This window comes from Motacilla alba, chromosome 2 (genome assembly GCF_015832195.1).
Source record: "Motacilla alba alba isolate MOTALB_02 chromosome 2, Motacilla_alba_V1.0_pri, whole genome shotgun sequence".
Lineage (NCBI taxonomy): Eukaryota > Metazoa > Chordata > Aves > Passeriformes > Motacillidae > Motacilla > Motacilla alba.
The window spans coordinates 38,087,290-38,111,291 of record NC_052017.1 but is presented as its reverse complement, the minus strand read 5'-3'; the positions used below and the strand labels follow the sequence as shown (position 1 = coordinate 38,111,291).

The window sequence follows — 24,002 nt, the reverse complement described above, 5'->3', positions numbered from 1 at the left end:
TTTTTAAGACTTTTTTTTTTCATTTTATTGTGTGTATGTAGTCAAGGACAGCATTTTATAGTCCACTGTCCCCTGTAGCTTCCGTACCACTTCAGAAGATGCTTTTTGAGAGACCTACAAAGATGGTTTAAAAAAAAAAAAAAAAAAGCCTGGGTTGAAAACACATCTCATCCTGTTTCTTAAGTCTTCTTTTTCTATAATTTGGATAGGATACCTCAAAGAAAATTCTATTTTTAAGTCATTATAAATAACTTCTTATGTAAGATTCTCTAACAACTTCACAGATACTAAAAAAATAAGCCCTTTCTAGAAGCTAGTACATTTTGTGCTTCCCATATAAGCAAACTGCTTTGTCATTTAGACCAAAGTCTCTTAGTGGATGGCACAGCATGAAAATAAATCTGGGGATCCTGAAATAAATCTGGGGATCCTGTTCTGACAAAGTTTTTCTCCAGCTGGTTGCAGATACCTTCCACAAGCAATACTGGGTGTTCTCTCATTCTGTCAACATCTTTGGGGTTTTTGTAATTAATCTATCCATTTTTCATAATAGAGATACTCTGTTTTGAATTGCACAAAATAACAGAACCTTCCATGCTGTATTTTTTTTTCCACAGAAATTTCACTATGAGCTATTGCAATCTCCACATATTGTATCTTGGCACAAAACACTGCCTCTGCTTCTGGTTTGCATCATTAACTATCAGATTGGCTGCTCACTGTGTTTATAGGATACAACAAGAAATAGCCTGTTAGATCTGGCTGGTTGGTACAACTGATGTTGAATCATTCTGCTCCTGTGTTCTCACATTGTACAGAGAACAAAATCCCATAAAACTAATATACTGTAAAATAGAATTTAAGTCAAAGGCAAAGAATATGCCCAAGTGTTGTTAATAAATTGAGAATAACTTTCCTGAAGTCTAAAATAGTAAACACTGAGAGTAGACTAGAAGTGGATTCTGTAAAACTGTTCTGAAGTAAAAAATGCATGCCAAGCATATATGATATTAATAATAGCAGTTCTGATGGCTTATCTGTAGATCTTACTGGCATACTGTTGGAACTGAAGTGAGTATTATCATCTCCACCTTATGGATGAGGAAGCTGGGTAACCGTAAGAATAAATTTTCAACACAGAACATGAGGCAGTGCTGATTCCAATTCCCGTTGAAACTCCCTAACTTTAATTATTTTTCTGTGAGCTTCAATTGTTTCTCTTCATTATACAGAACTTGTTCTTTCAGCACAAGGTAATTTGGATAACACTGAATGTAGATTAGATCCATCTATAAATACTTACAAAACTTATTAATTCTAAAATTGCTGTGATAGATTTGCTCCTTCCCATCGCTGGATGGGAAAATGCCCACGTCCTTAATTTACACTGGTGTGTTGCTTTTCACACTTAATATTTTTCTGCTTGAGACACTATGAAAAGCAACAGGAAAATAATGTCTCTGATGCTTATTTTAGCATGTTTCCAGATAAGCCTGGTGGGAAGTATGTGGAATATCATTTCTAAGATCATGTATTTCCACTTTCCTTTTTAATATCCATGTGATGCTGCTGAGATAAATCATGGGAAGCCTCAGTATCAGCAATACAAGGATGATTTCCCATTCTGCTTCTCCTCATTGATGTGAGTGATGTAAAAACTGTCCCTGAGTGTCTGGCTAAAATCAAACTGCATATTAGTTAAATAGAAATGGTGCTAAATGGAGGACTGAAATCTACTAAAAAAGTAGCGATTTCCATCTTGTCCTGTGTTTGGGACTCATTTTGCTTGTGGCTTCTCCCTTGACTCTCTTTGGCTTCCTTGTTGTCTTTATTTTCAGAGCAATCTTTCCTGAGATAAGCAGCAAAAATTAATCTGGTAATTTGACTTGGGTAATCCTCACATTTGTATCTTCCATCCCTTACCACTGCAGTGTGTTTACATAGAGCTTTAACCAGGAAACTCTTCAGTTCCTTGCAACTGTTCTGTGTGCTGCACCTCTGGGAGCACTCCCCGCTTTATCACTGTCTTGCCCCTGGCGCTCCATACCAGGTGGGATTCAGCATCTTCCTGCTAACCTTTGAAGTCATCTCTGCTGGGTGTCTTAAAACGAAGTTTTCCTTGAGTGGTGATTGCCCCTGCTTGCAGCTATGTTCTTCAAGGATCTGTTTGTTTGTCAGGCAGCAGATGCACAGGAGCAGCACACCAGGATGGAGTCATCAGGGCCATGGCTTTGGCATTTGGTAGTGGAGCCCCTCAGGAATGAAATGCAACATCCAGTTTTCCTGTTGCACAGCTACACAAAGAAGATGTGAAATTAGAACAGAAGGAGAGATTAATTGGAAATTTGGAAAGAATGAGGAAGGAGATAATTATGTATTAAAGAAAATCCTGGCTCATCCCACTGACTCAGGAGAGCAAAGAAACTCAGATTGATACCTTGGCGTTACCTCAATCACATAGCCATCATGAAACACTGTAGTAATGAGAGTTTCATGAACTTAGTAAAATGAGTGGATAAGATTTCTGCATGTAATTTTTGGTGTGCTTTCTGGGGAAAGTGTATCTGCTCATAGAAGGGTTTTGCTTCAGACACTGGGAGGATGCTGCTTCCATACTGACCTCCCTCTGCCCTTTCAAGACGCTTAATTTCACTGCTTTGATAAATACATGCCCTAAGTCATAAAATTGGGGTTGAATGCAGGCAATACTGAAACTGGAAAGGTCTGAGCCAACTACTGACAAACCAGGCAAAGCAAAACAGCTTCAGATGTGCAACTCACAACTCAGGGGAAGCAGGTGCTGCTGAACAGACCTTACAATCAAATTTCTCCTGCTTGATTTTATCATTCTTTCCTTCCAGAGGCTTGGATTCCTTGGGCGTTGTCTCCAGCATGGACCTATGCTTCTGTGCACCTACAAGCAGGCCACCCTTAAAGCTGTCATTTCTTTCAGTGATTTGGCTTTCTCTATCATTCTAAGCTTCTAGAACATGTTCCCAAAGCCTCTTCATCTCAGGACAGGTCAATATGGATCTATTTATGATGGGTCATATTAAAGCATTTTCAGAATCAGCTGTTCTTCTGAGTCCTACTGCACTTTGCAGCAGTAAGACTCTTTACACTTAATGCAAGCTTTCTGAATGTATTCTCACTCTCTGTACAGAAGATACATCTATTTGTGGAGCTTTTCATGGCTTCTCTCTGACAGGCTTTGCTGTCCTTGAAGGCTCCTTGTTAAAAAATTAGGTCTCCCGTTCTCATTTACATCATTCTGCAGCCCTGCATGTTCCTCCTCTGTACCTGTGAGCTGTCTCACAGTAGAAGTGCCATCATGAGGCAAATGCTGGCGTGGGGTGTTCTGCCAAGGAGTGGCACAAAGACTGGGGGGTGGCGAGGTGAGCTTCTCCAGCGTGCTGCCTGTGGAGGTGTGGAGTTACTGAGATCAGCGAGGAGGGTGTCAGGGTGAATGCAGTAGTAGAAATGTGGCAGCAACAAAATGCTGCACCAGAACCTTCCAGCTTTGTCTTGGTAGCCTGTAGGTGAAGGTAAAATGCATAGATGACATAGCAAACTGAAGAGGTCAATTGCAGCTTCCTCACTGCTCAGAAAGATTGTCTTTTGGATGGGTTACTGTAGGTCTTATTCAGGTATACTCCATAAGCTACTTTATTTATTCTGTTATTTTATTCACTTTACTCCTGATTTCATACACTTGCTTTTTTTCTGATAGAAACAGGGAAGAAAGCATTTAACATCTAGGCTGGTCTTGGATTTTACTGTTGTTAACAAATTTTCAGAACAAAGTTTGTGTGGCAAGTTCAGCTAGCTAACACTGTCAGCTAAGTCTTTCCTGTGCATGGTCTTTATTATTTATTTGGCCCACTGTTAAGTTTAAGTAACTTAGCAATGATGTGGACTTGGGTTCTTGCTGGAAATGTATTCTCATAAGTACTAGATTCATGGCTTTACTTAGTGCTAAAGGGAAGACTGACTTTACCAATTCATACTGTCATTCTCCAGAACATACAACTAGCACTTTTTAGTGCCTTTCTTCAGTGTATAAGGATCTAAACACAGAAAGAGTTATAATGAATTACATTGTCTTTAGCATTTTTTGGTTTTTTTTTTTTCTTCCCCACAGTGCAAGACTACAGTCTTCAAAGGTGTTTCAGAAAACTTCAGAAATAATTAGCAATTAAAAGTAATTTTAATGCACAGAGTCACAAATACCCTAGTTTGTTACAAAAGACATCAACCCATCCTGTGTTCCTCTGATGTGCTGTTTTTTGAGACAGGGTGAACCTCATCTCCCTCCCCTTGCCTTCGAGCAGCTGTGGTCTCCTGCCACTTGCTGCCACCAGCTGTGGTGGTCACCAGCCACCTCACAGGGAAAATTCAACTCACTAACCCAGCACAAAACTTGCCCAGCAAAAAGTGGGTATTTTCTGCAGAGTCAGTGAAGCGAGTCAGGTCATGCAAGGGGTAGAAGGGGGCTGTGCTACAGAGAACAAAATCTTTTATGTCTGTCCTCATTAAACATTATGCCTATCCTTAAAGCTATCACCAGTTTTTATAGTTTTTTGCATGAAGATTTTTAATGGGTTGACTGTTAGCCTCATACATAAAACTCCCTGTGTCCCATGTGTTAGGCCTTCTTTATTCTCTTTATTTTGAAATTTGGCTGTTAATATATAGTTGTATTGCATTTCAAAGAATTGTGCTATACAGCAAAGTAAGCATTGTGGTATTGGCATTTTCTAGAGCTATTATCATAATTATTCCTTTATTAAAAATTATTTCAAGCAATAAGTTAACGCTCGATGTGATCTACGTGATCTATGTACGAGTAAAAAATGCCCTCCTGTATTTGCAGTAAACTTTTATCCATTAGAAATATGCCACTAGACATTAAAATCAAATCACCTAAGGAAAGCAGCTTAACTCCTCTTTATCTTCAGCAACTTCAGCAGTTTTGCAGAGCCACCTGTAACTCCAAGTGGTTCAACAGCTCCCCACTCATGACCCCGTACAGCCATACTAGGAACTAAATAAACCCTACTTACTAGCAATTAAAGTGATTTAATTTAAAACACACTGACAGATGCATAATGGGTTAATTAGAAAATAAGTAATTAGCAAATAGGATGGAAAAGGTTAAAAGGTTGTGGACTTTTGTTGTTTGCTTGGGAGAGATAGCGAAATCATCAGCGATGAAACTTTTTCTTTTTATTTCTGGGCTTAATTCTATTATTGTTAGCTGTAAATGAGGCAGCAAACAAGAAGAGAGGGCTAAAAAAATAAGAAGAAATCACTGTTTTATCAGACATACTGAAAGGCCATTGTTAATGCTTAGGCTATGTGGTTTATTTCTATTCTGCACACAAAAGCAGGCACATATCTATGATGTTTGTACTTAATATCGGTATGTATACATCTTCTGAGAAGAAGTAGTTGTTCTCTCCTCTCTGCACTGGGCCCCCAGTGAGGTCAGGAAAAATGGTATAAGATGTGATAGAGATTGGAACACACCTCTTAGGAAATCTGCCTGCCTTAAAGATTAAATCAGTGAAATTACTTAGTTGGGAATATGCCGTAATGTGTTTGCTCTCAAAAAAAAAAAAAAAAAGTAAAAAGGAATAGGACTTTGAATACAGTAACTTTTGAGCTGTGGAAATCCTCAGCTGAAATCCAGCTAATTGTATGCAGTGCTGGTTATACAGACAAAGCCATTACAGAGGGTATGAGCAATTTTCTGTTTAAAGAAAAAAGTGAAAAAAGAGCTTCTACTTCATTTTCACAAGTATTATTCCTTCTCTCCATGACTTCTGTCTGCCCAAAACCAGAAGCAAATGGGCATTTAGATAGTTTTAATACAGTCATATTTTATGACCACTAGCTTATTGCCAGGTAACTTGAAACTCTTTATTTATTTATAATAATTATAAATGTATTGATGTATCTATGAAACATGTGGTTTGTATTTTGAAATTTCAGAGAGAATGTTTGCAGAAAGCCTTCTCCAGTCTGAGCCTAATTTTTACTGAAGTCATTGAATTTTTTCTTTTGAAAAATAAGCTTTTGGGTAAACCTCAGAAATAGCAATATGGAGCTTTCCATTTCAAAATATCAATTAAAACCAGGCATGATTTTTTCTTTTTAAATATAGCTGCCTGCTAACCTAATTACATGTCCACCAGTAACCATTAGCATAATTTGACCAAATTTCCCATAGCAGTCACAATCTTCCTTCGTTTCTTGCTCTCTTTTGAATATGGCTATCCCTGTGTTCACTTTCTCGTCACTTCACCAAGCCATAGTTAACTCTCAACAGATAATCTGTCAGTCCAGCCCCATAATCATTTAACTCTACGTGTTTGTCCCTCCCTTTCTATTAGTCATACTTTTTTGTTTCTCTGGTGTGCTTTCAGGGATGTTTTCTGCTTTACTGCTTGATATAAAGCCTGAACCTACACATCCAGAGATGCCTTGTCCTCTTTTAGTGTGTGTCACACTGTCATCAACCCTCTGATGCCCTTTTCCCTTGAGCCACTTCTGGAGTGGCAGGCAAAGGCTCCAGGTCTGCCACTTTGACTTGTGGAAAGGATCTTGCTCAGATTCTAGCTAGACTTTATTCACCCACCGTAGTTCTTGCTGGCTAGGGATACAGATTTTAGAAAACAACTAACTTCTGGTTCTGGTCCGTTACTTTGATTTTGTTGAAAATCAACTCCTTCGAAATTCTTTCCCAATTATGATTGAGTTTAAACCATATATTTCATGTCTGGAATCTGTGTCAAACATTTCAGAATTCAGTGGTTTGGCAATTGAGCTATCAGTTTTTAGGAAAAACAGAATCAAATTTGGAAACTCATCAAGTTATACAATAGACAAAACCCATGACGCTAAATCCGTAGCTGTAAAAGCATCTCTCGTTTTGTTTTCCAAGGTTTTCTGCAAAGTTCTATATAGTCGTACACTGTAATTCAAAGCCTGCAATACAGATAACAATTTTTCATTTAGATTTTTCTTTTCATTTCAGAATTTATTATTTTCAGCTAAGTGGTGACTTTCTCAAGCTCTGGTTAAGAAAAGCAGAAAGCCTAAAGCTGAATTAATTCTGCTCTTCATATCTGAATCCCTGAAAATAACTCAAACAAATGCCAGTACCAATCTTTAGAGTAATACTTATCCCTATTCAGAGTGACATTTGTAGATTAGAACATACTCATTTCTGCTTCACTGATTTTTTTAGGCACAGCATATATAAGATGCATTGACAAAATGCATTTATGTTAACAAGATTCATCCAGGTACCTCCCCCCTTGACATTTAGAAAATATTCTTTCTCTTTATCTATTCCATCATAAGGGGGGAAATTCACCAGTTTCAAGGAAAGTCTTTGAATTTTATTATCTTTGGGATTAACTAACATCAGTCAGTTGCAGAGTAGGTAGGTCATTCAAGACAGCCTTCATCTAATATACACTTCTAAGTGAGTAATAAGAGAAATTAGCTTCAAAGATAAACTGTCCCCTGTTGAAATTTCAGGGAGAGGTAATGTTTCCTGAGTCAACAGAACAAAACAGACAAGCAAGGAAAGTTTTATGTCAAAGCCGTTGTCTGAATGTAGCACCCGTGTGCTGGAGAAAGAACGCAAAAGCCATTAAGTATCTCAAAAAACCACAAAATTATCACTCAAATTAGAGATCTTTTCTATAAACCCTCCCCCCCACCTTTGTTTTTCTATCATTCTTGTCCCTCCAGGATCCTTGCTCAACTGAATATTTATTCAAGTTGGTAGAGGTCTTTGTGAATTAAGGCTAAAATTTTAATTGATAGAAACATCACTTAATTCCCAGTTAACAGATCAGCAACTCTTTGGCAAAGCTGGCTAGCTCACACGGTAACACTTCATGTTAAGAAAATCACCCAGGAGCAATAGAGGCCTGGTTATCAGAATAGTGGCTAAACAGGGCTGTCTGCAGTTCTGTGCTCCTCTCATGCCCTCCTGTGTACACATGTAGTAGGTCAAAGCAAAGTGCTGGAGAGCTGACATTTCTGCTAGGGGATGAAGTAAAATGAAGAGAAGCTAACCTAGTGTTAAGCTGAATGTAAGTAGATTTCTTAGAGCCTTTACATCTTAGGGGCAGTCAGCAGCTTCAGATCATGATAATAAGTGATTTGAGATACTCTGGAAATGAGATAACATTACTCATTTCTGTAAGTATAGGGCAAGAGGAGAATTACATATTCCATTTTCTGCTTGATGCCCAGGTGGTTTAAAGGTAATATTACAGTCTCCATCTGTGTTTTTTCAATGATACTTACGAAACTGCTGTTCTAATCTGTTCAGGCTGCTGGGAGACCAACAGACACACTAAAATTCTGTTTCTTTTTGCCTGTGAAGAAATGCATTATTATATTTTCTGTGCATAATAATTCATGATTATATTTTCCACTTATAGAAAGATCTATCTATCCCAGTGCAGTAAGCCATTAAGTTTTCATGAAATCATAAAAACAACTTTTATCTTGCTTCTTTCTTGCATCACTTTATTTTGTGGTGCTGGGTCTCTGGTTTTGGTTTGGTTTTTGGTATTTGTTTTGGTTTTGTTTGTTTGTTTTGGGGTTTTTTTGTTTGGTTTGGTTTGGTTTGGTTTTTTGTTGGTTTTTTTGTTTTGTTTTGTTTTTTTTTTTTTTTTGAAGCTATATTCAAATCAACAGTTTTATGATTCAGGCTGTCCTGCAAACCATATGCCAGATTCAAAGCCTTACTACAATGAGACTATAGGAAGAATTAGTTTTTCTGTCTAATTCAGTAGTGTTTATCTGCAGATCTGCTTATTGAAACACAAGAGCTTTCAAAAACCTGTTGAACAGTGAAGTTGCCCTTTTATGAGACTTATTGTCTGCATGTAATAATTTTCTGGCTTTTGTGCTATAAAAAAATTTGCTGATGCCTGCACAGACTGAGCATGAGTTGAGTCTGTGTGAAGGGAATATTACACAGAATTACTGGACATTCCTATTAAAAAGCTCAATAGCTCTTTGCTTTTTTGTTCTTATGTTTTGGCATAGACTGCAAATATTTATACAGATAGTGCACTGTGGTTTTGATTTTATGCTTTATTGCCTAATTTGTGTCCTTGTGAGCTGAGCTATACTAGCAATAAAAAGCATGACTCAAAGCCCACTTCTGAGCCTGTGCATACAAGGTCGTTCTTATGGGTGCTTTTCATTAAACATATTTGGAAAACCAGATAGATTTTTATTTCTCATGTAATGCACAGTTGTTCATGATGTTTTGCAAGGGAGGAAGTACTGCTGGCTCATGATAAATGTATCATGTACCATAAGCCATGGTCCTAGTACATTTTACACTGAGTATGTATATCTTGCAAAATCCTCTGTATCACTTGCTCCAAAATACTAATTTTGCTTTGTTGTTAAATATTGCAATATTAAATATTGAAACTAATTGAAAAATTCAGTTAGGGATCAATACAGCCTATGGGCTACCTTGTAATTTTTTCTGATGCGGAGCTGCTACTCTGGACTTTTCACTAAAGATGAACTTAAAAGTGAGAGCAGCTTTCACAGAGGGAGTTTACAAAACAAAATATTCAGATGATACATCCCATAATTCATCACACCCAAGCCAAGATAGCCCCCAAGAAAAAAAATGGAAGTGCCATAACTTGTGGAATGGCAGGGCATGAGGGGTTGGTGTCCTGTGGCCCTTGCTCTGGCTGTGATGGATCTTTCCCCCTGTGCCTGGTTCCAGAACCTACATGCTCTGCTGTCCCCTCAGTGCCCTCATCAGCTCCCAGGACCTGAGCGGGCTTCCCCCCACCCCATTCTGGGTCTGCCAGCAGCTCACCCCTCTTCTCAGCCTCCCTGGAGGCAGCCCAGTGCCTGGCAAGAGTTGTGTAAGAGCGTTGTGTAAGAGTGCCGGCATAAGCCAGAGCCATCGGGAGCTGCAGGTAGGGTTACAGGAGGGACTTGTGCAAATGAGCCGGGCTGCCCCATGGCCCTTCCTATGGCTTTTAAAAGGGGATGTCAAAGAGCACTCCAGCAAGGAGCTGGGCAGCTTGTCAGTGCTTCTGAAAGGTGCAAAATCCCTTTTCCCACCTGTTCCTGCCTTGAGAAGAGACAGGAGGCAGAAGTGCCTGTCAACCCTGTGCAGCTGCTTGATGAGTGGGAAGGGAAGCCTGAGGCCTTCCAGAAGGTGTGCGGTTCATGGTATGGACAGGAACCAGGATTCAAACCACAGAATTACCCTGGCCCTGGCCTAGAGGCAGCCACCATTTAAAGCTGAAGCATCAGAATACGGTCAAAAACATCCTCATCCCCTGGGTAGCACACTCCTGTTAGATAGTAATTGATTAATCTGATGCATTCCTGTGAAGGAGGAGGCACTTGGTGAAAGTGGGAAAACACCTAACTACACTGATTAATGCTAATTGGTTAATTGCCTTTCATTATGGAAAAAATAAGGATGTGCAGTAACTGGCAGTATGGCTAGACACTGCTTCTGTATTGGAGACCAGAGCCTGAGAATTAATTCAAAATATCACCTATTCAGGCCGGAGGAGCTGAAGATTCCAAAGATGTCTCTTTTTTAAAATTTGTATAGAGCCAGTATAAGAATATTATTTTCCTGGAGCAGGGCTGTAGATCTGAAAAAATACTCCGTATCAGGATGCAGGATGCATTTTGATGCTTTCATTTGAGGTATCCAATGTGATCATGAAGACTACCTTGTTTTAAAAAAAAAGAAACAAAGAAGAAAAAGCAGGGTATAATGCCAGTGATGGAGAAGGAGCACAGTGCTCAGTCTGCTGCTGAAACTCTCTAGCAGGGAGGTCATGCGGGATGTGAGATAGCAGCCTCTGAATTGATGCTGCAGCACTCGGGGACTGTGACTCAGAGCCATGAGACCTTGGGTAGCTCTTTTGTGGGCAAGTAAGTGCTCAATACCCAAAAGATAATCTAACAAAGCCTGCTCCCTGCTCCCTGTGACGTTAGCAAGCTTAGCCATAAAAATTGTGTCACTTCTGGCAAAAAAGGGACTTACTCTGCAGTGTCTGTAAAGACCCCCAGACATTTCTGGCCTGATGTGGTGGAGACTTGTCTGTGACTCATCCTCATCCTTCCCATTTGTGCCTGCTCACATACCTTTTAGCTGTAGACTCTCAAAAAGAACCTGATTTCCTCCAACATCTTACACAACTATGCCTTCAAGAGGAACTGGCAACAGTTAATGCAGACACCACTTAATATTCTTGCTCGTGTGAAGTAGAAGCTGTGTTGTGCCTTCAGAAGGCTGTGCTGTGTATGTGCCAGAAGGGATAAATAGTTCTGTATTTCCACAATGTTTCCATCTATGGGCCACATTCCTTGGAAAGAAAAATAGGAAATTACTTCTGGCAGTGTAAAAGCATCCCTTAGAAAAGATCCCAAGACATTTGGGAAGATTATTAAAATAATAAAAGATTTTAAATTATCACTATGATTTTAATTATTAATTATTATGGTTTAAATTAATGGTTTAAATAGTCATCATAATGATGATTAAAATCATCATCACAAAGCAGGCATTACAAATGGGCTCAGTTACTGTGTATCTTTTGGCAGTTGCTAAATTGACCCAGTGGAGATGCCAGATGGGTGAGATGCTGTACATCTACAGCAACATCAAGACCTGCTCCAGGAAACTTTACCTGTAGGCAGGTGTGAGGAGAAAAAGAGGATGCACACTCTCCATTTTAAAGCGTGGCACTCAAAGAGGCTGCGACTGCCAAAGCCAGATAACGTTAGTGTAACGCTTCAAAACAAAGACCAGCTTTTCTTACAGTTATTTTGTAATTAGTTTTTTTACACAAGTGACAGCTGCTTTTATGCCAAGTCCTAGTCTCATCAGGGAAAATGGCAAAACTCCCAGGATAACTAGAATTTTTCTCTTAGTACAGAATTCATTGAAGAACATTGTATTTATCCTTTTAAAATTATCCTTTGTAATAGATTGGTGCAAAACCAATAATTTTAGGTTTAGTAAGTAATTATTTACAGGAGGGGCAGAATTTTTGTTTAAAATACTCAGTTGTTTGCTTCAAGTATGCTTGTGTGTCACTGAGTCACTAAACCACAATTAAATTCTGGGAAATGGCTTATTGTTGAGGTTCACAACGTCCCATGACGTGGTGGATGGGTCAGAGTCTGATTTTAATTGGAGGCCTGATCTAAATTTGTATCCTCTCTAATCTGGATTGACAAACTCTGAAGGATTTTGAAGTTCCACAAGATGTCAGCAGCAAAAAGAAAGACCTCTGGTTGTGTGCTTTGTACATGGAAATATCAAGCAGAGTATTTGCTCTTCCCTTATAAGAGTAAAGAGATTCCGTCTTGTCTAGGAGCCCAGATGGAGTCTCGGGCGGCTTGCTTGGGAGAAAAGATGAGGTAAAAACACATTGTCACACATATACTGGAGGACATTTTACCAGTTCACAGACTTGTTAGGGTTGGAAGGGACTTCTGGACATCATCCAGTCTGACCCCCGTGCCAAGGCAGGGTCATCTAGAGCAGGTTACAGGTGACACAGGAACGTGAGTCTCCAGAGAGGGAGACTCTGTGACTTCCCAGGGTAGCACGTTCCAGTGCTCTGCATCCCTTATTTAAAGAAGTTTCTTCTGTAAAACTTTAGTAGGTTTTGCATTGTGTTTGCTTTGCAAATAGAATGAACATTATATCCCGAAATCAGTAATTTCCATTAAATGTAATATATTACAGGGAGAAATTATTTCAGGTTACTAGGAAATTAGAAAGGACAAAATAAATTGTCTCTCCAGGGAAGTGGTCAGGGTCCCAAGCCTGTCAGAGCTCCAGGAGTCCAAGGCAGCGCTCTCAGGCAGGTGGTGCCATCTGCAGAGTCACAGAACCGCAGAATCTGCTGAGTTGGGAGGGATCCATCAGGATCACATTCCCGGAGTTATCCTGTGCAGGGCCAGGAGCTGGACTTCGACGATCCTTGTGTGTCCCTTCCAGCTCTGGATATTCTATGATTGGGTTTTTTCCTACTTTTTTGTTTGGGAGACGGGGTGTATGTGTGTTTGTGTCTTGTGGGGGTGTTTTGTGTGTCGTTGTTCGCTGGGTTTTTCTTGGTTCTTTATTGTTTGCCTTTTTTTTTTAATCATGAACAATTCCGACCCTTGGAGTAACAATTAATTTAATTTAAAGCTATAGGCAGACGTGCCCGCTTTAGTCAAGGAGGAACGGGGCGATGGAACAGCCCGGGAATGGCGCTCCGGGCCGCTCCCGCGCGGCCGCCAGGGGGCGCTGCCGCTCCGCACCGCGGGCGGGTTCGGCCTGCGGGAGGGCGGGGAGGCCGCGGCTCCGGCCGGAGCCCCTTCCCTGCCTTGCCGCGCTTCCCGGTGCCCCTTCCCTGCCTTGCCGCGCTTCCCGGTGCCCCTTCCCTGCCGCGCTGCCTGCCCTGTGCCTCCCGGCCCTCGGTGGGCGCGGGACATGGCCCTGCCTCACAGCCCGTCTCGAGTAGCGGGGCGCCGCTCGGGGTGTCCAGCACGCACCGTGCGGACGAGAGCGGAGCCGCGGGGGTGGGAGCCCCCGATGGGCTGAGGTGAAGCGGCGGGGCCGCGTCCCAGCCGCATGAATTACCCGCGGCTGCCGCTCACCTGCTCTCTCGTTCTGACCCCTGCCTAACACAGCAGATGTGCCCGATGTTCTGCCCACTGCTAGGGGAGGATGTTTATTTCAAGGGAAAGGCTCCGTGGGTGAGGAAACAGGGACAGGGCTGTGGCACTGAATGGATTGAGAGAAATAAAATCCACAGGTTTGTTAACAAAGACAGTTTCTTACCAAGAAATGGTATTCAGGACATTTTAAGAGAGGTTCTACTTCCTCTCTAAAATGTCACTTCCATGCTAACATTAAAAGAGAGGTGTTTTCTGTTCATAGAATCACAGAATCAGCAAGGTTGGAAGAGGCCTTTTAGATCATCCACTCCAAACATCAACCCAGAACTAGCACTGTAACCACTAAATCACAAAGCCACATCATCCAGCACCAGATCCAGATGCCTCTTAAACCCCTACAGGCATGGTGACTCCCCAACCTCTCTAGACAACCTATTCCAATGCCTGACTGCCCTAACAGTGAAAAACTTTATGTAATACCTCATCTGAGTCTCCCCTGTCTCAGCTGAAGGCCATTCCCTCTGGTCCTCTCACTGCAGTCACACCTCACTACATTCTCCTTTTGGGTAGTTGTAGAGAGGGATGAGGTTCTCCCCGAGCCTCCTCCAGGCTAAACAACTCCAGCTCCCTCAGCTCTTCCCCACAGGACATGTTTTCTTCATGAGCCTTGTTGCCCTTCTCTGGACATGCTGCAGCACCTCAATGATCTTTTTAAAGTGGAGTAAAACTCACCCAAAACTGAACACAGTATTTGAGGTGTGGCCTCACCAGTGCTGAGTACAGGAGGAGGGACGTTCCAGAGAGCATGACTCTGTTCTCAGGCTAGTTTTCCGCAGGCAGTATTGGGGTCACTTGTAGGCCTGGGATTTCTTACTTAAAAATTCTAATGAGATCTTGTCGCTATTCTGGAGTAATGCCTTTAGGATTGTCTCTGCTTGGGCTGGATTGTTGGCGCTAAGACTAGGGAGTGAGCTGGGATCATCTAGCTGGGCACTGTGTTTTGGGCAGGGATGGCTGAACAAGGGCATGCTGCCCGTGATGCGTCCGTGAAAAACGTGAGGGCTGGTATAAATACCAACGCAGCCAAAGGATGTTGTTGTAACTGGTATCCATGACTTTCTCTCCTGGCACTAAATTAGCTTGCAGGGCTTTTACCTTTGCTACCAAACAGAAAAAGAGTATAGTTAGTATGTCTCTGTGTGTGTGTGTGTGTGTGTGTGGACATATGAAAGGGGGACACAATCTAAATATCAAAAACAAGACTTTAAAATGCCAGATTCAGTTCTTCTCATGTGCAGATGTCTTGTTAATAAAATAGATGTCATTGTTCAAAAGTGTTAAGTACATGTAAATTAGTTTTCTACCATATGAACAAAATCATAATTTACATCTCAGAACTTTGTAGAAGTCAGTAGACTTTTGTGTTTTGAATGACTGAGTAAGAATCAGTGTAACTGTGACAGAGAATTTCTAATTCATTTGAATCCTCTGTTTTTATTGAACCTGAGAGTAATGGTATATGCATATCATTAGAAACTGTAAAGTAGAAACCAGTTAGCTCCTGAGGTCACGTATAAGACTTAGAGGAACATCTGCAGAAAAAATAATGGAAAGTATTCCATGAAGTGCACAAAAACATTATTTATTTTTTTAGCATCAGTAGGCATTAACTTTTGGACATTGCTTCCAAATCCCTGTTAACCACAGGTCCTCCAGTCCACCATGTTTTGGACCTGATTTACATTTGTTGCCTCATGCAGCTAAGCAAACAGCTTTGAATTTAATGTGTTAAGCCATCAGACATTGACCATGCTATTCATGATCCAGAAGGTTGTGTCTTGGTTAAATGTTAATGGTATTCTTTTTTTTGGCAGGTGACATTGGTGACGGAAGAAGGACAAGAATGATTACATATCCATAACTCCCAGCAGTATGTCAGGTAATCATATTTAATAAGAGCATCTGTGCAATATTTCTTGCCTTTCTGGAGTGATTATTGCTAAATATTTATTGAAAAATGTTTTTTAACAATTTCTGAATTAATTGGTGCTGGGAATGGAACTCTTTCCTCCATCCAGAGCACAGAGATGTGGGACACAGAGTAATCTTCCCCAACATTTTTGAAACTTTCATTGTCTTTGGTTTGCCTTCTGGAACCTAGTTGTGTTTTGTTCTAAATGCGCATTCCAACTTCAGCTATCCTGCAGAAGCTGCCAGCATAGGAACAGTTTCTGCTGAGTATCCTGGCCTAAGTTGTTTCATAATGTGGACATATCCCTTGAGCTTCAACGTGAGACGGTCAAATTTGCTTTACGTAGGTTGCCAAGTACACTTCAGAGAGTTATTGCCTAGGTCTGCAGGTGGGCTGAAGATCCAGAGTTGACATGACCATTAACCATTTTAAGCCTGCTTAACCATCTTATCCCTGCCAGTTGCAAAGCATCTGAAGGTTACACATAAATTAGCTGTGTCAGAACCCCCATGTATCTAATCCCAAAACAGAGTGTCTAAAAAGATGTGTTTACTATATGGAGGTCATTTAGAAGGCCAGAGAATTTCAGACTTCCAGAATTTGTTTTAGTATTCATCAATTTGCCTAAGAAAGTGTTCTACTGGTAGTGTTTGTCAGTTTGTATTTCAGGAGCCAAATGCATAAATGGGACCTTTTAAAAACCTGCTAAATACAGCATGTGCTACATAAGAAAAGTCACCACTACCAAGACTGTATTCCTGGTGTTCTGCCCAAAGGACAGTTTATTTTTACTTGACTATGCAGATTAATTTTCTTTTCCTTTTCCCTAGAAGGCTCCCATCCATTTGTACTGGTCAGCAAGGGGTAACAACTGCATTCACCAACAAAGACGGTCTTCTGACTTTAGGTTTCTAGATAAAAGGTAGAGGATAAAATTCATGGGAAGAAACAGAGTATTATGTAAATACATGCTTTCATTGTGAACCCTATTATTTGATAGTATGAAAAGGTGTGTCTTTTTATGGTTACTTTGCTGCCCATTGAAGCAGAGACAAATAAAAGAAGGAAGCAAAGAGCATTGAGGCATTTTGTGGAATGAAGTCAAATACTGACCCTTGGCTGGTGTGCCAGGCTCTGACTTGGCATCGCTGCCACATGAGGATTGGGAACGAGTTAGTGTCCTTAGGCTGCATTGGCAGGCCCTGCTAGAGTGGTTTTGCATTGTCCTGCAGGCATTCTGGGCATGGTGATTTCATTTGGCAAATACCTGTTTTGGAAGAATTTAAAGCACTGGCATGTAACTTGGTCTCTTCCAGCTCTGTGTTGTGCTCTCCCCTGTCTCACGCTAAACTGTGTTTTATGGCATTTTACTACAGGGTTTGACGTTGCTGTGGTTTTGGAGAGAGCAGTTAAGAGCTTCTGCTGTGTGATGGCAAGATATGAGGAAGGAAACACAGTGTACCCACTTTATCCTCACCTTATCTGTTGGGTCTGTGGCTTCCTGTGCAGGGTGGGTTTGTGGAGATTTTCCACTAGCACTCTAATCAGTCCTGTCTCCCTGGACTTGCCCCTGGCAGGGCAGCTCTGCTAAGCTCAGAGCAACACAAAGCCTAATTGGAAGGACCTATATTTTCTGCATTTCTTTTGACAGCAGTCAGCAGAATAAATATATGCAAAGAACATTATCATCATGCAAAAAAAAAAAAAAAAGGGTTGAGATGGAGATGACTGTTTGTACAGCTGTAGATGTCCAGCACTTTTCATTATGAGCAGTTCATATTTTCTGTTTCTGATTATAGGAATGACATTCCCTACATGAGTGTAAATGTGAAGAGAAACATGGATGAAATGAAAGTCTTTCAAACTGTATAAAAACTTAATAAATACCATGATCCAGTGCCAGACAAGAGTCCTTTTCTAATGAATGATAATGAAAGTTTAGATTCTGTTACTGAGTCAGTGGAATATGGGAGCAGAATCTAATATGAAACCAAACCAACTGGCTAAAATAACAGGCTGTATTATTCTGTGGTTTTGATAGATAATTTTTCCTCCCCATATGTTATGTTTCTACTGCAGTATGTATTTTCCACTTGTAGGCACTGCCTGAAAGCCTTCAGGTTCTAGTGCAATCTAGAGAAGTTTTTCCGATAGGAGATTGTAGAATTTGACCTTGATAGTAAAATCAGTCTTTAGTACATTTGCAGACTGAAAAATTTGTCCTCATCTTTCTTATAGGCCCCCTTCAGGTACTAAAAAGTCACAGTTAAGTCTCCCCAGAGCTTTCCCTCTTCAAGGCTGAACAGTTTCAACTTTTTCAAGCTTTTGTTATAGGAGAGGTGTTTGATTCTTGTGATCATCTTGGTGGCCCTCCTCTGGACTCACAGGTCTATGTCCTTCCTGTTCTGAGGAGCCCAGAGCTGGATGCAGTGCTCCAGGTGTAAAAGAATAGAGGGGCAGAATGTCCTTCCTTGCTCTGGTGGCCACATTGCTTTGGATGCAGCCCATGGTGTGATTGGTTTTCTGGGCTGCATCAGCAGTTTTATGGTTAACACCAACAATTGCTGCCCACAGAGTAATGGCTGAGAAAAAAAAAAAATCAGCATAATAAAATTAGTACTAACCTAGCAATAAGAGCAAGTTCTTTCGGGTGCATACGTTTGCACAATAGAATAGTAAAAAAGTTGGAAAATATTATTTTCTTATTGAGAAAATAAAATAAATCAACGAGCATATAAAATAGTTTTTAAAGTTCTATTTTAGCACTGTTATGAAGCTTCTGGTTTAGCATCACTATTCACTGGCCATAGCTATCACTGAAGGCTCCCTTCTGTACATTTTCTCCCAAAATGCAGGACAAACCTTGAGACATATTTTCATCTTACTTTATTTACTACAGTGAAAACTGAAGAAGAAATTTGAGAAAGCGTTCTAAAACCTAGAAAATAGTATTTGTAGAATACAGTAAATTTCATAATTTTTACTTTCATGGCAGATGAAGAGAGAATGTAAAGAGTGTAATAGTGGTTCCAGTAAAAACTGCAGTAGTTCTTTCACTGATTTCAGTAAGGCCAGGGTTTTAGTCTGGTTTTACATGGGATCTTCAAAATCAACCCAGTTATTGTACATCTACTCAAATATCCACACTATTCTGTTTGGTAATGACTGTAAAGTTAGGTCAGGATAGGAATTATAATAAAATTAAGTGCTTACATTGGGGAATATAATTTAAATGTCATAAATGCATATTTTCAGTAAGTAGAATTTAATATGCAACGTTTCTTGAAACAGGTCCCTCATTTGGAGAAGAAAATTAATCAGCTTTCGTGCAACAAATCCATTTGAAATCCAGTGTCTCCAAGAGTGTTGCACGTAGTTTCCAAGAACTGGGAAAAGTAATAGAATAGGAAAGGTACCACATTTTCTTCATGAGTCTTTTCACTGTAATGCTCATTACCCTGTAAACTTGGCATTAATTCAGGCAGAGAACAGTTTATTGTTTAACATCAACTGAGAAATTATTTCTCCCAAATTTCTGTAATGATTTTCCTAAGATAATTTAATTTGACATACATCACTGTCTGACACTTCTTTGCCCGCCAGACCATGATAAAATCCGACTAACTAAAGTGTATTATTTCTTTTAAGTAATGGACTTTTTAGGAGGACAGTAAATACTTTAATATAAGGTTTTGTTATGCCAGGATTCAGCAGCTTTGTAATGAGCTTTTGGGGATTTTCAAAAGGTTAACAAGATTTATATTGTGGGATGTTTTTGCATGAAGCTATGAATCACTCCATGATGGCTCTTATTACTTAGAAGCGTATTTCTGAATATGCAGTTAAAAATATCACACTTGCTAAGTTCTAGGTTACAGACACTCTGGGTTAATTTTTTGGTTCAAAATTTAATATTTTTAAAAGTGCTTTGTAAAAGTGCTATATAAATACAAAAGCCAAGTAGTCTGGGAAACATTTTGTAATACTTCAAATTTTATGCAATTCTTTAATATGTTGTATTTTCTTTCCAACTTACAAATACCTGCTGTTTTTTTCCTCAAAAGATAACACATTTTCAAAAAAAAAACCCAAAAAAACCCAACAGGGCAAGGGGTAATCTGCCATCTGATTAGATTTCACAAAGAACAGAGACAACAAACTCCTTTTTTGTAGTAGCAGTATTCTTTTTTTGTTTTGTAGCATTTACTAGTCCTTTTAGGTACATTTCATTATGTTAATGCTGATATGTTTTTTCTGTTTTGTTTTTAATGATCTGTCAGTATATTTAGTCCCTTTCTGTAGTACTTGTATTTAAGCCAGAGTTGTTTATTTTGATAACTCATGTTTCTGAAATTTATTTCTGATGGGAGTAGAATGTTGTGTTTTAAATTTTGAGTGTAATTCTTAGACTGTGTAGCTGAGTTCTACTACTGACATCGGGTAAGGAGGACTGCAAAGTGATGTCAGTATAAAAGGTACTTGTTCATTGTGCAGGCAAGAAGCTTTTAGTTATACAAAAAGAGTAAAGTTATTAGGAGTAAAGTTAAGTAGTTAAAACTACTTAACTAGAGTGAAGTTAGTTACTTGAAAGGAGTAAAATGTCCTTCTATTTTTTCTAAGTCTTCTTCAATAGCCTATAAAATAAAGCACTTTGCTGTGCCTGCCACAGGAGTTGCAGCCTGCCATTTTATGATCTTCAAAAGCCTGACCACAGCTGCTGTGTAGTTCTTCTGATAACTGTATGTCAGAGCAATGAATTTACAACACTTGTCCTTGGTATTGATCCCTATACATAGAGAGGACTCTAATTTTTTTGGTGCCAATTGTAAAGCTGTTGGTAAACTGTAGGATCAGTCCACTCAGGCATTTTCCAGTTATTTCCATATAAAAATACCTTTTGCATTCACTAACTACATTTCTCATTACGTCCTTTAAAAGCATCATATTTGCTGCAGTGCTATCATAAAAAAAGACAAATGTCTAAGGAAATGTGTAAATGTTGCCATACACAAAGGCCTTTCACTATTGCTTTGTTGTGTTTCTGAAAATGGTTTAGACCTGTACCAAGCTTGATTTTATTTGAAGTTAAAAGAATTCTCTCCTCTCTTACTGAAGAAGCTTTGATTGCATTGTATGGGCAAACCTTATTTTTTATTTACCTTTTTGTCTATAACAAATTGCATATTTGTCAAGACTGCTAGTTTTAGTACCTTTGTTTGTTTTACCTGGCCATTACTCAAACCTCAGTCCTTCAATGGGAGGTGTTATTTCAAGATACTGACTATCTCTTTAAGCAGTTTTAGAGCCAAAATAACTTGAACTGTTTCACCACCATGAAAAAAGAAAAAGCTTCAATAATATGCTTGTATCCCCAGGATTTTGTTAGCAAGCAGCAGCCAAATATACTGTCCACTCCCCAGTGGGAGGAAATGCAAGGTCTAATGAGAGATTATGGAAAGACCATGTGAATTGATTTGAAAGCTCATGAGGAAAGTAATATTTAGAATCAGGATTTTAGAAAAAGGTGGCAGTGATCTAAAGTGATTTGTAGAAGTGATTTGAGTGATTTCCTAAATGGCTTCACTGTAACTTACTTGTTTTTAAAGATGTGGTTTATGTATTTTGAGCTATATTCTGAAAATGGTGTTTTGTCTTCTCACTTTTATTTTAGTAGGTTCCCAGGCATTACAAGAATTATCTAACACAACATGAAGAGAGTAAACATCCATTAACATTCCCATATTCACACAAACAGTAGTCTGCAAAATGAGCCCTGGAGAGATGGATTGGTGTCTGTGGGGAATTAAATCAATGTTGTTTTAAAACAAACAGAGGGAGGTAGTTCTGCACATGAAGAGACAGACACTGGGATTCCTTGCTGGAGGGGGCTGTGAATACAAAAAATGTACAAAAGAATAGACTAGCCTGTAGTTCAAAAGAGGGATCCTTTGGGTATTGCTGCATTTTAGAAAGGCCACAAGGGCTCAGTCAGTCCCTTGGGCTAAGGAGTAGCTGCAGACTGAGACTCTTGGTGGGAGCTCTCATATGTGCTTGCTTTGCTCTTACTCTTCCCTGGGTATCCACTTATAACTCCTGTTGGAGAACAGCAGCCAGCCTGAGCCCTGTGGTTCAGCTATAGCTTCTTCTCAGAAAAACTCCCTCCCATGTGTCGGGCAGAACTGTGAAAGTGAAGAAAGCATTAAGCATCTATGTGGATGTATTGGTTAGCATCACCATTCTAGTTCCATGGTGTGTCCTGGTATTTTACTGCTTTTCCCCATATAGCTTTGGTCATTCATTTCTTTGGGTAAGTTTGTTTTATCTGTAGCTGCTACAAGATTCCGTATTCATCTATACAATTCCTGTTCATTTCTCAAAGGACAGGTTTTCAGAGATCTCTTTTCATACCAAAACCCTGAACCCTGAACCATTTGCTTCTCTGTGCTCAGAACCTGCCTCTGGTTAACTTACAGATGAACTGCCAGGTTCTTCTGGGTATTCTTTCCTCTGATTAATTTTTTCTCATGTTTAGAAATTTGAGCATAATGTCAACCCCAGCTCTTGATGAGATATGTGTATGTGTAATACTGCTTTAAAAGTTAATGGAAATGTAGCATGTTTTTGAGAAGTGATTGCACTGATTCACAGAGGAGCTCATTAAGATGTATCGAGAACAAGGATAAAGCTATTACACTCTTTATTACAAGTTTCCTAATATTGCCTTTTCTTACACATTAGAAACTGTTAACAAAGTTTATTGTAATTATCTGCACACTCTTCTTTCCTGGTGGTTTAACGCTTGTCCAGAAGATTGGAAATACTGAAACTTAATCTTTAAATCCATATTCTAAAATGTAATATTTAAATATTTTTAATATTGCCACTGCTAAAGCAAGTAGCAGGACAACAACCCTGGATTAAATAACCCTGGCTGTTTACTTTTACAATCACACACATATGCGCATGTTTCTGAAATATTGAAAACCACCTAATGGTTTCAGTAGACGTTGCTCATTCCACCTGCTACAGTTCCTTTCAGTCTACAGTTTTTTTCTTATAGGCATTGTAATTTTTATATTTTAAAAATTCTGGAAAGAAATCACATGTTCTCAAAGGTTTTACTTAGCACATTTGCAGAGGCAAAATTTGCATATTTAAGAAGAGTCTGGCTAGTCTGTGTGAGCTGGGCTCCATCCTTCTGCTTATTCAGTGATCATATGAGTCTAGTTTAAAAGTTGTGAAACTCAGTTGTGAAGTGTTTCCCTCTTTTATAAGGAAGCATAAGTACAAAATGCTGTGCTTTTTTTTTGGGGGGGGGGGGGGGAGAAAATGGAAGGATAGGAGAGAAAAGAGGAAGAGGAGAAAAGAACAAAATAAGTGAGAGAAAATACAATGCTGTGAACTGACTGCAAGATTAATGAGAAGAAATGAAACCTTAGCCTTGGCTGGCACAGATGGTTTTGTCTTTCCCAGCACAAACACACATGAAAACTTTACATGCTTTTACTTACAGTTTGTGGGGTTTAAAATGCTGGAACAAAGTATGAATCTGGTGTTAACTTTACTGGGGGCAAGTCCTTTAATTGTAGCTTAGTTGCTTTTTCTTTTTTTCTCTCAAGTCATCAAGTAAAAATCCTCTAGTTTTATTGGACAGGGTCCATACAAAGCTAGGCTGCTTGCAACCCACTGTGCACCCCTCAGTCCTAATCCTGATTACATTTGCCTTAGTTGATCTCTCTGAAGCCAACCCACTTCAGTGTCCTCATATGCTTGCATACTTCAATGGCAAAACAAAACAAAACAAAACAAAACCAAAAAAAAACAAAAAAACAACAAAAAAAACAACAAAAAAAAAAAAAAACCAAAAAAAATAAACAACTAGTGAAGTGCTGTTGTCTTTGCTGCTCTTTTTTCAGGAAACCTCAAATATCCAAAAAGGCAAAACTTTATTATGTATGTTTGCAATCAAGTAAGTTAATGGCAATTCAGAGATCTCTAAATTGGTTTCCTACTTGGCACTGTTTTGGTCAGCTGCAAATTGAAATACTGTATAGAGAGAATTTTCAGTGGAAATTCTGCTGTGAGCAGTTTCGGAATGTAAAATAACTTTTTGTTGTTAGAGGAAGTGTCTTTGTAACTGGGAAAACAGCAATCCTCTGACATCCCAGAACTGTTAATTTACCTTTTGTCTAAGTGACAGCCTGTTGCTGAGGGTGAAAAATAAATGTTTGCACTCCCCCAAAAAGTGTGAGCAATGTAGTCAGTCTCTGAGGAGCAGGCATTGCCTGTGTGGTCACAGCAGCTTTCATCACCAATGGAT

At 39.5% G+C, this 24,002-nt stretch overlaps 1 protein-coding gene across 8 annotated transcripts in view; it reads left to right on the top strand.

The window, feature by feature from the left end:
• Positions 1 to 24,002, top strand: part of THRB (thyroid hormone receptor beta) — a 169,213-nt gene that overhangs the window by 103,846 nt on the left and 41,365 nt on the right. For all 8 annotated transcript variants that reach the window (XM_038130080.1, XM_038130078.1, XM_038130074.1 and 5 more), the window contains one exon: positions 15,585 to 15,649. In XM_038130080.1, the coding sequence (XP_037986008.1) occupies positions 15,643 to 15,649 (7 nt within the window). In that variant the 5' untranslated portion in view covers positions 15,585 to 15,642. The remainder of the gene's footprint in view (positions 1 to 15,584; positions 15,650 to 24,002) is intronic.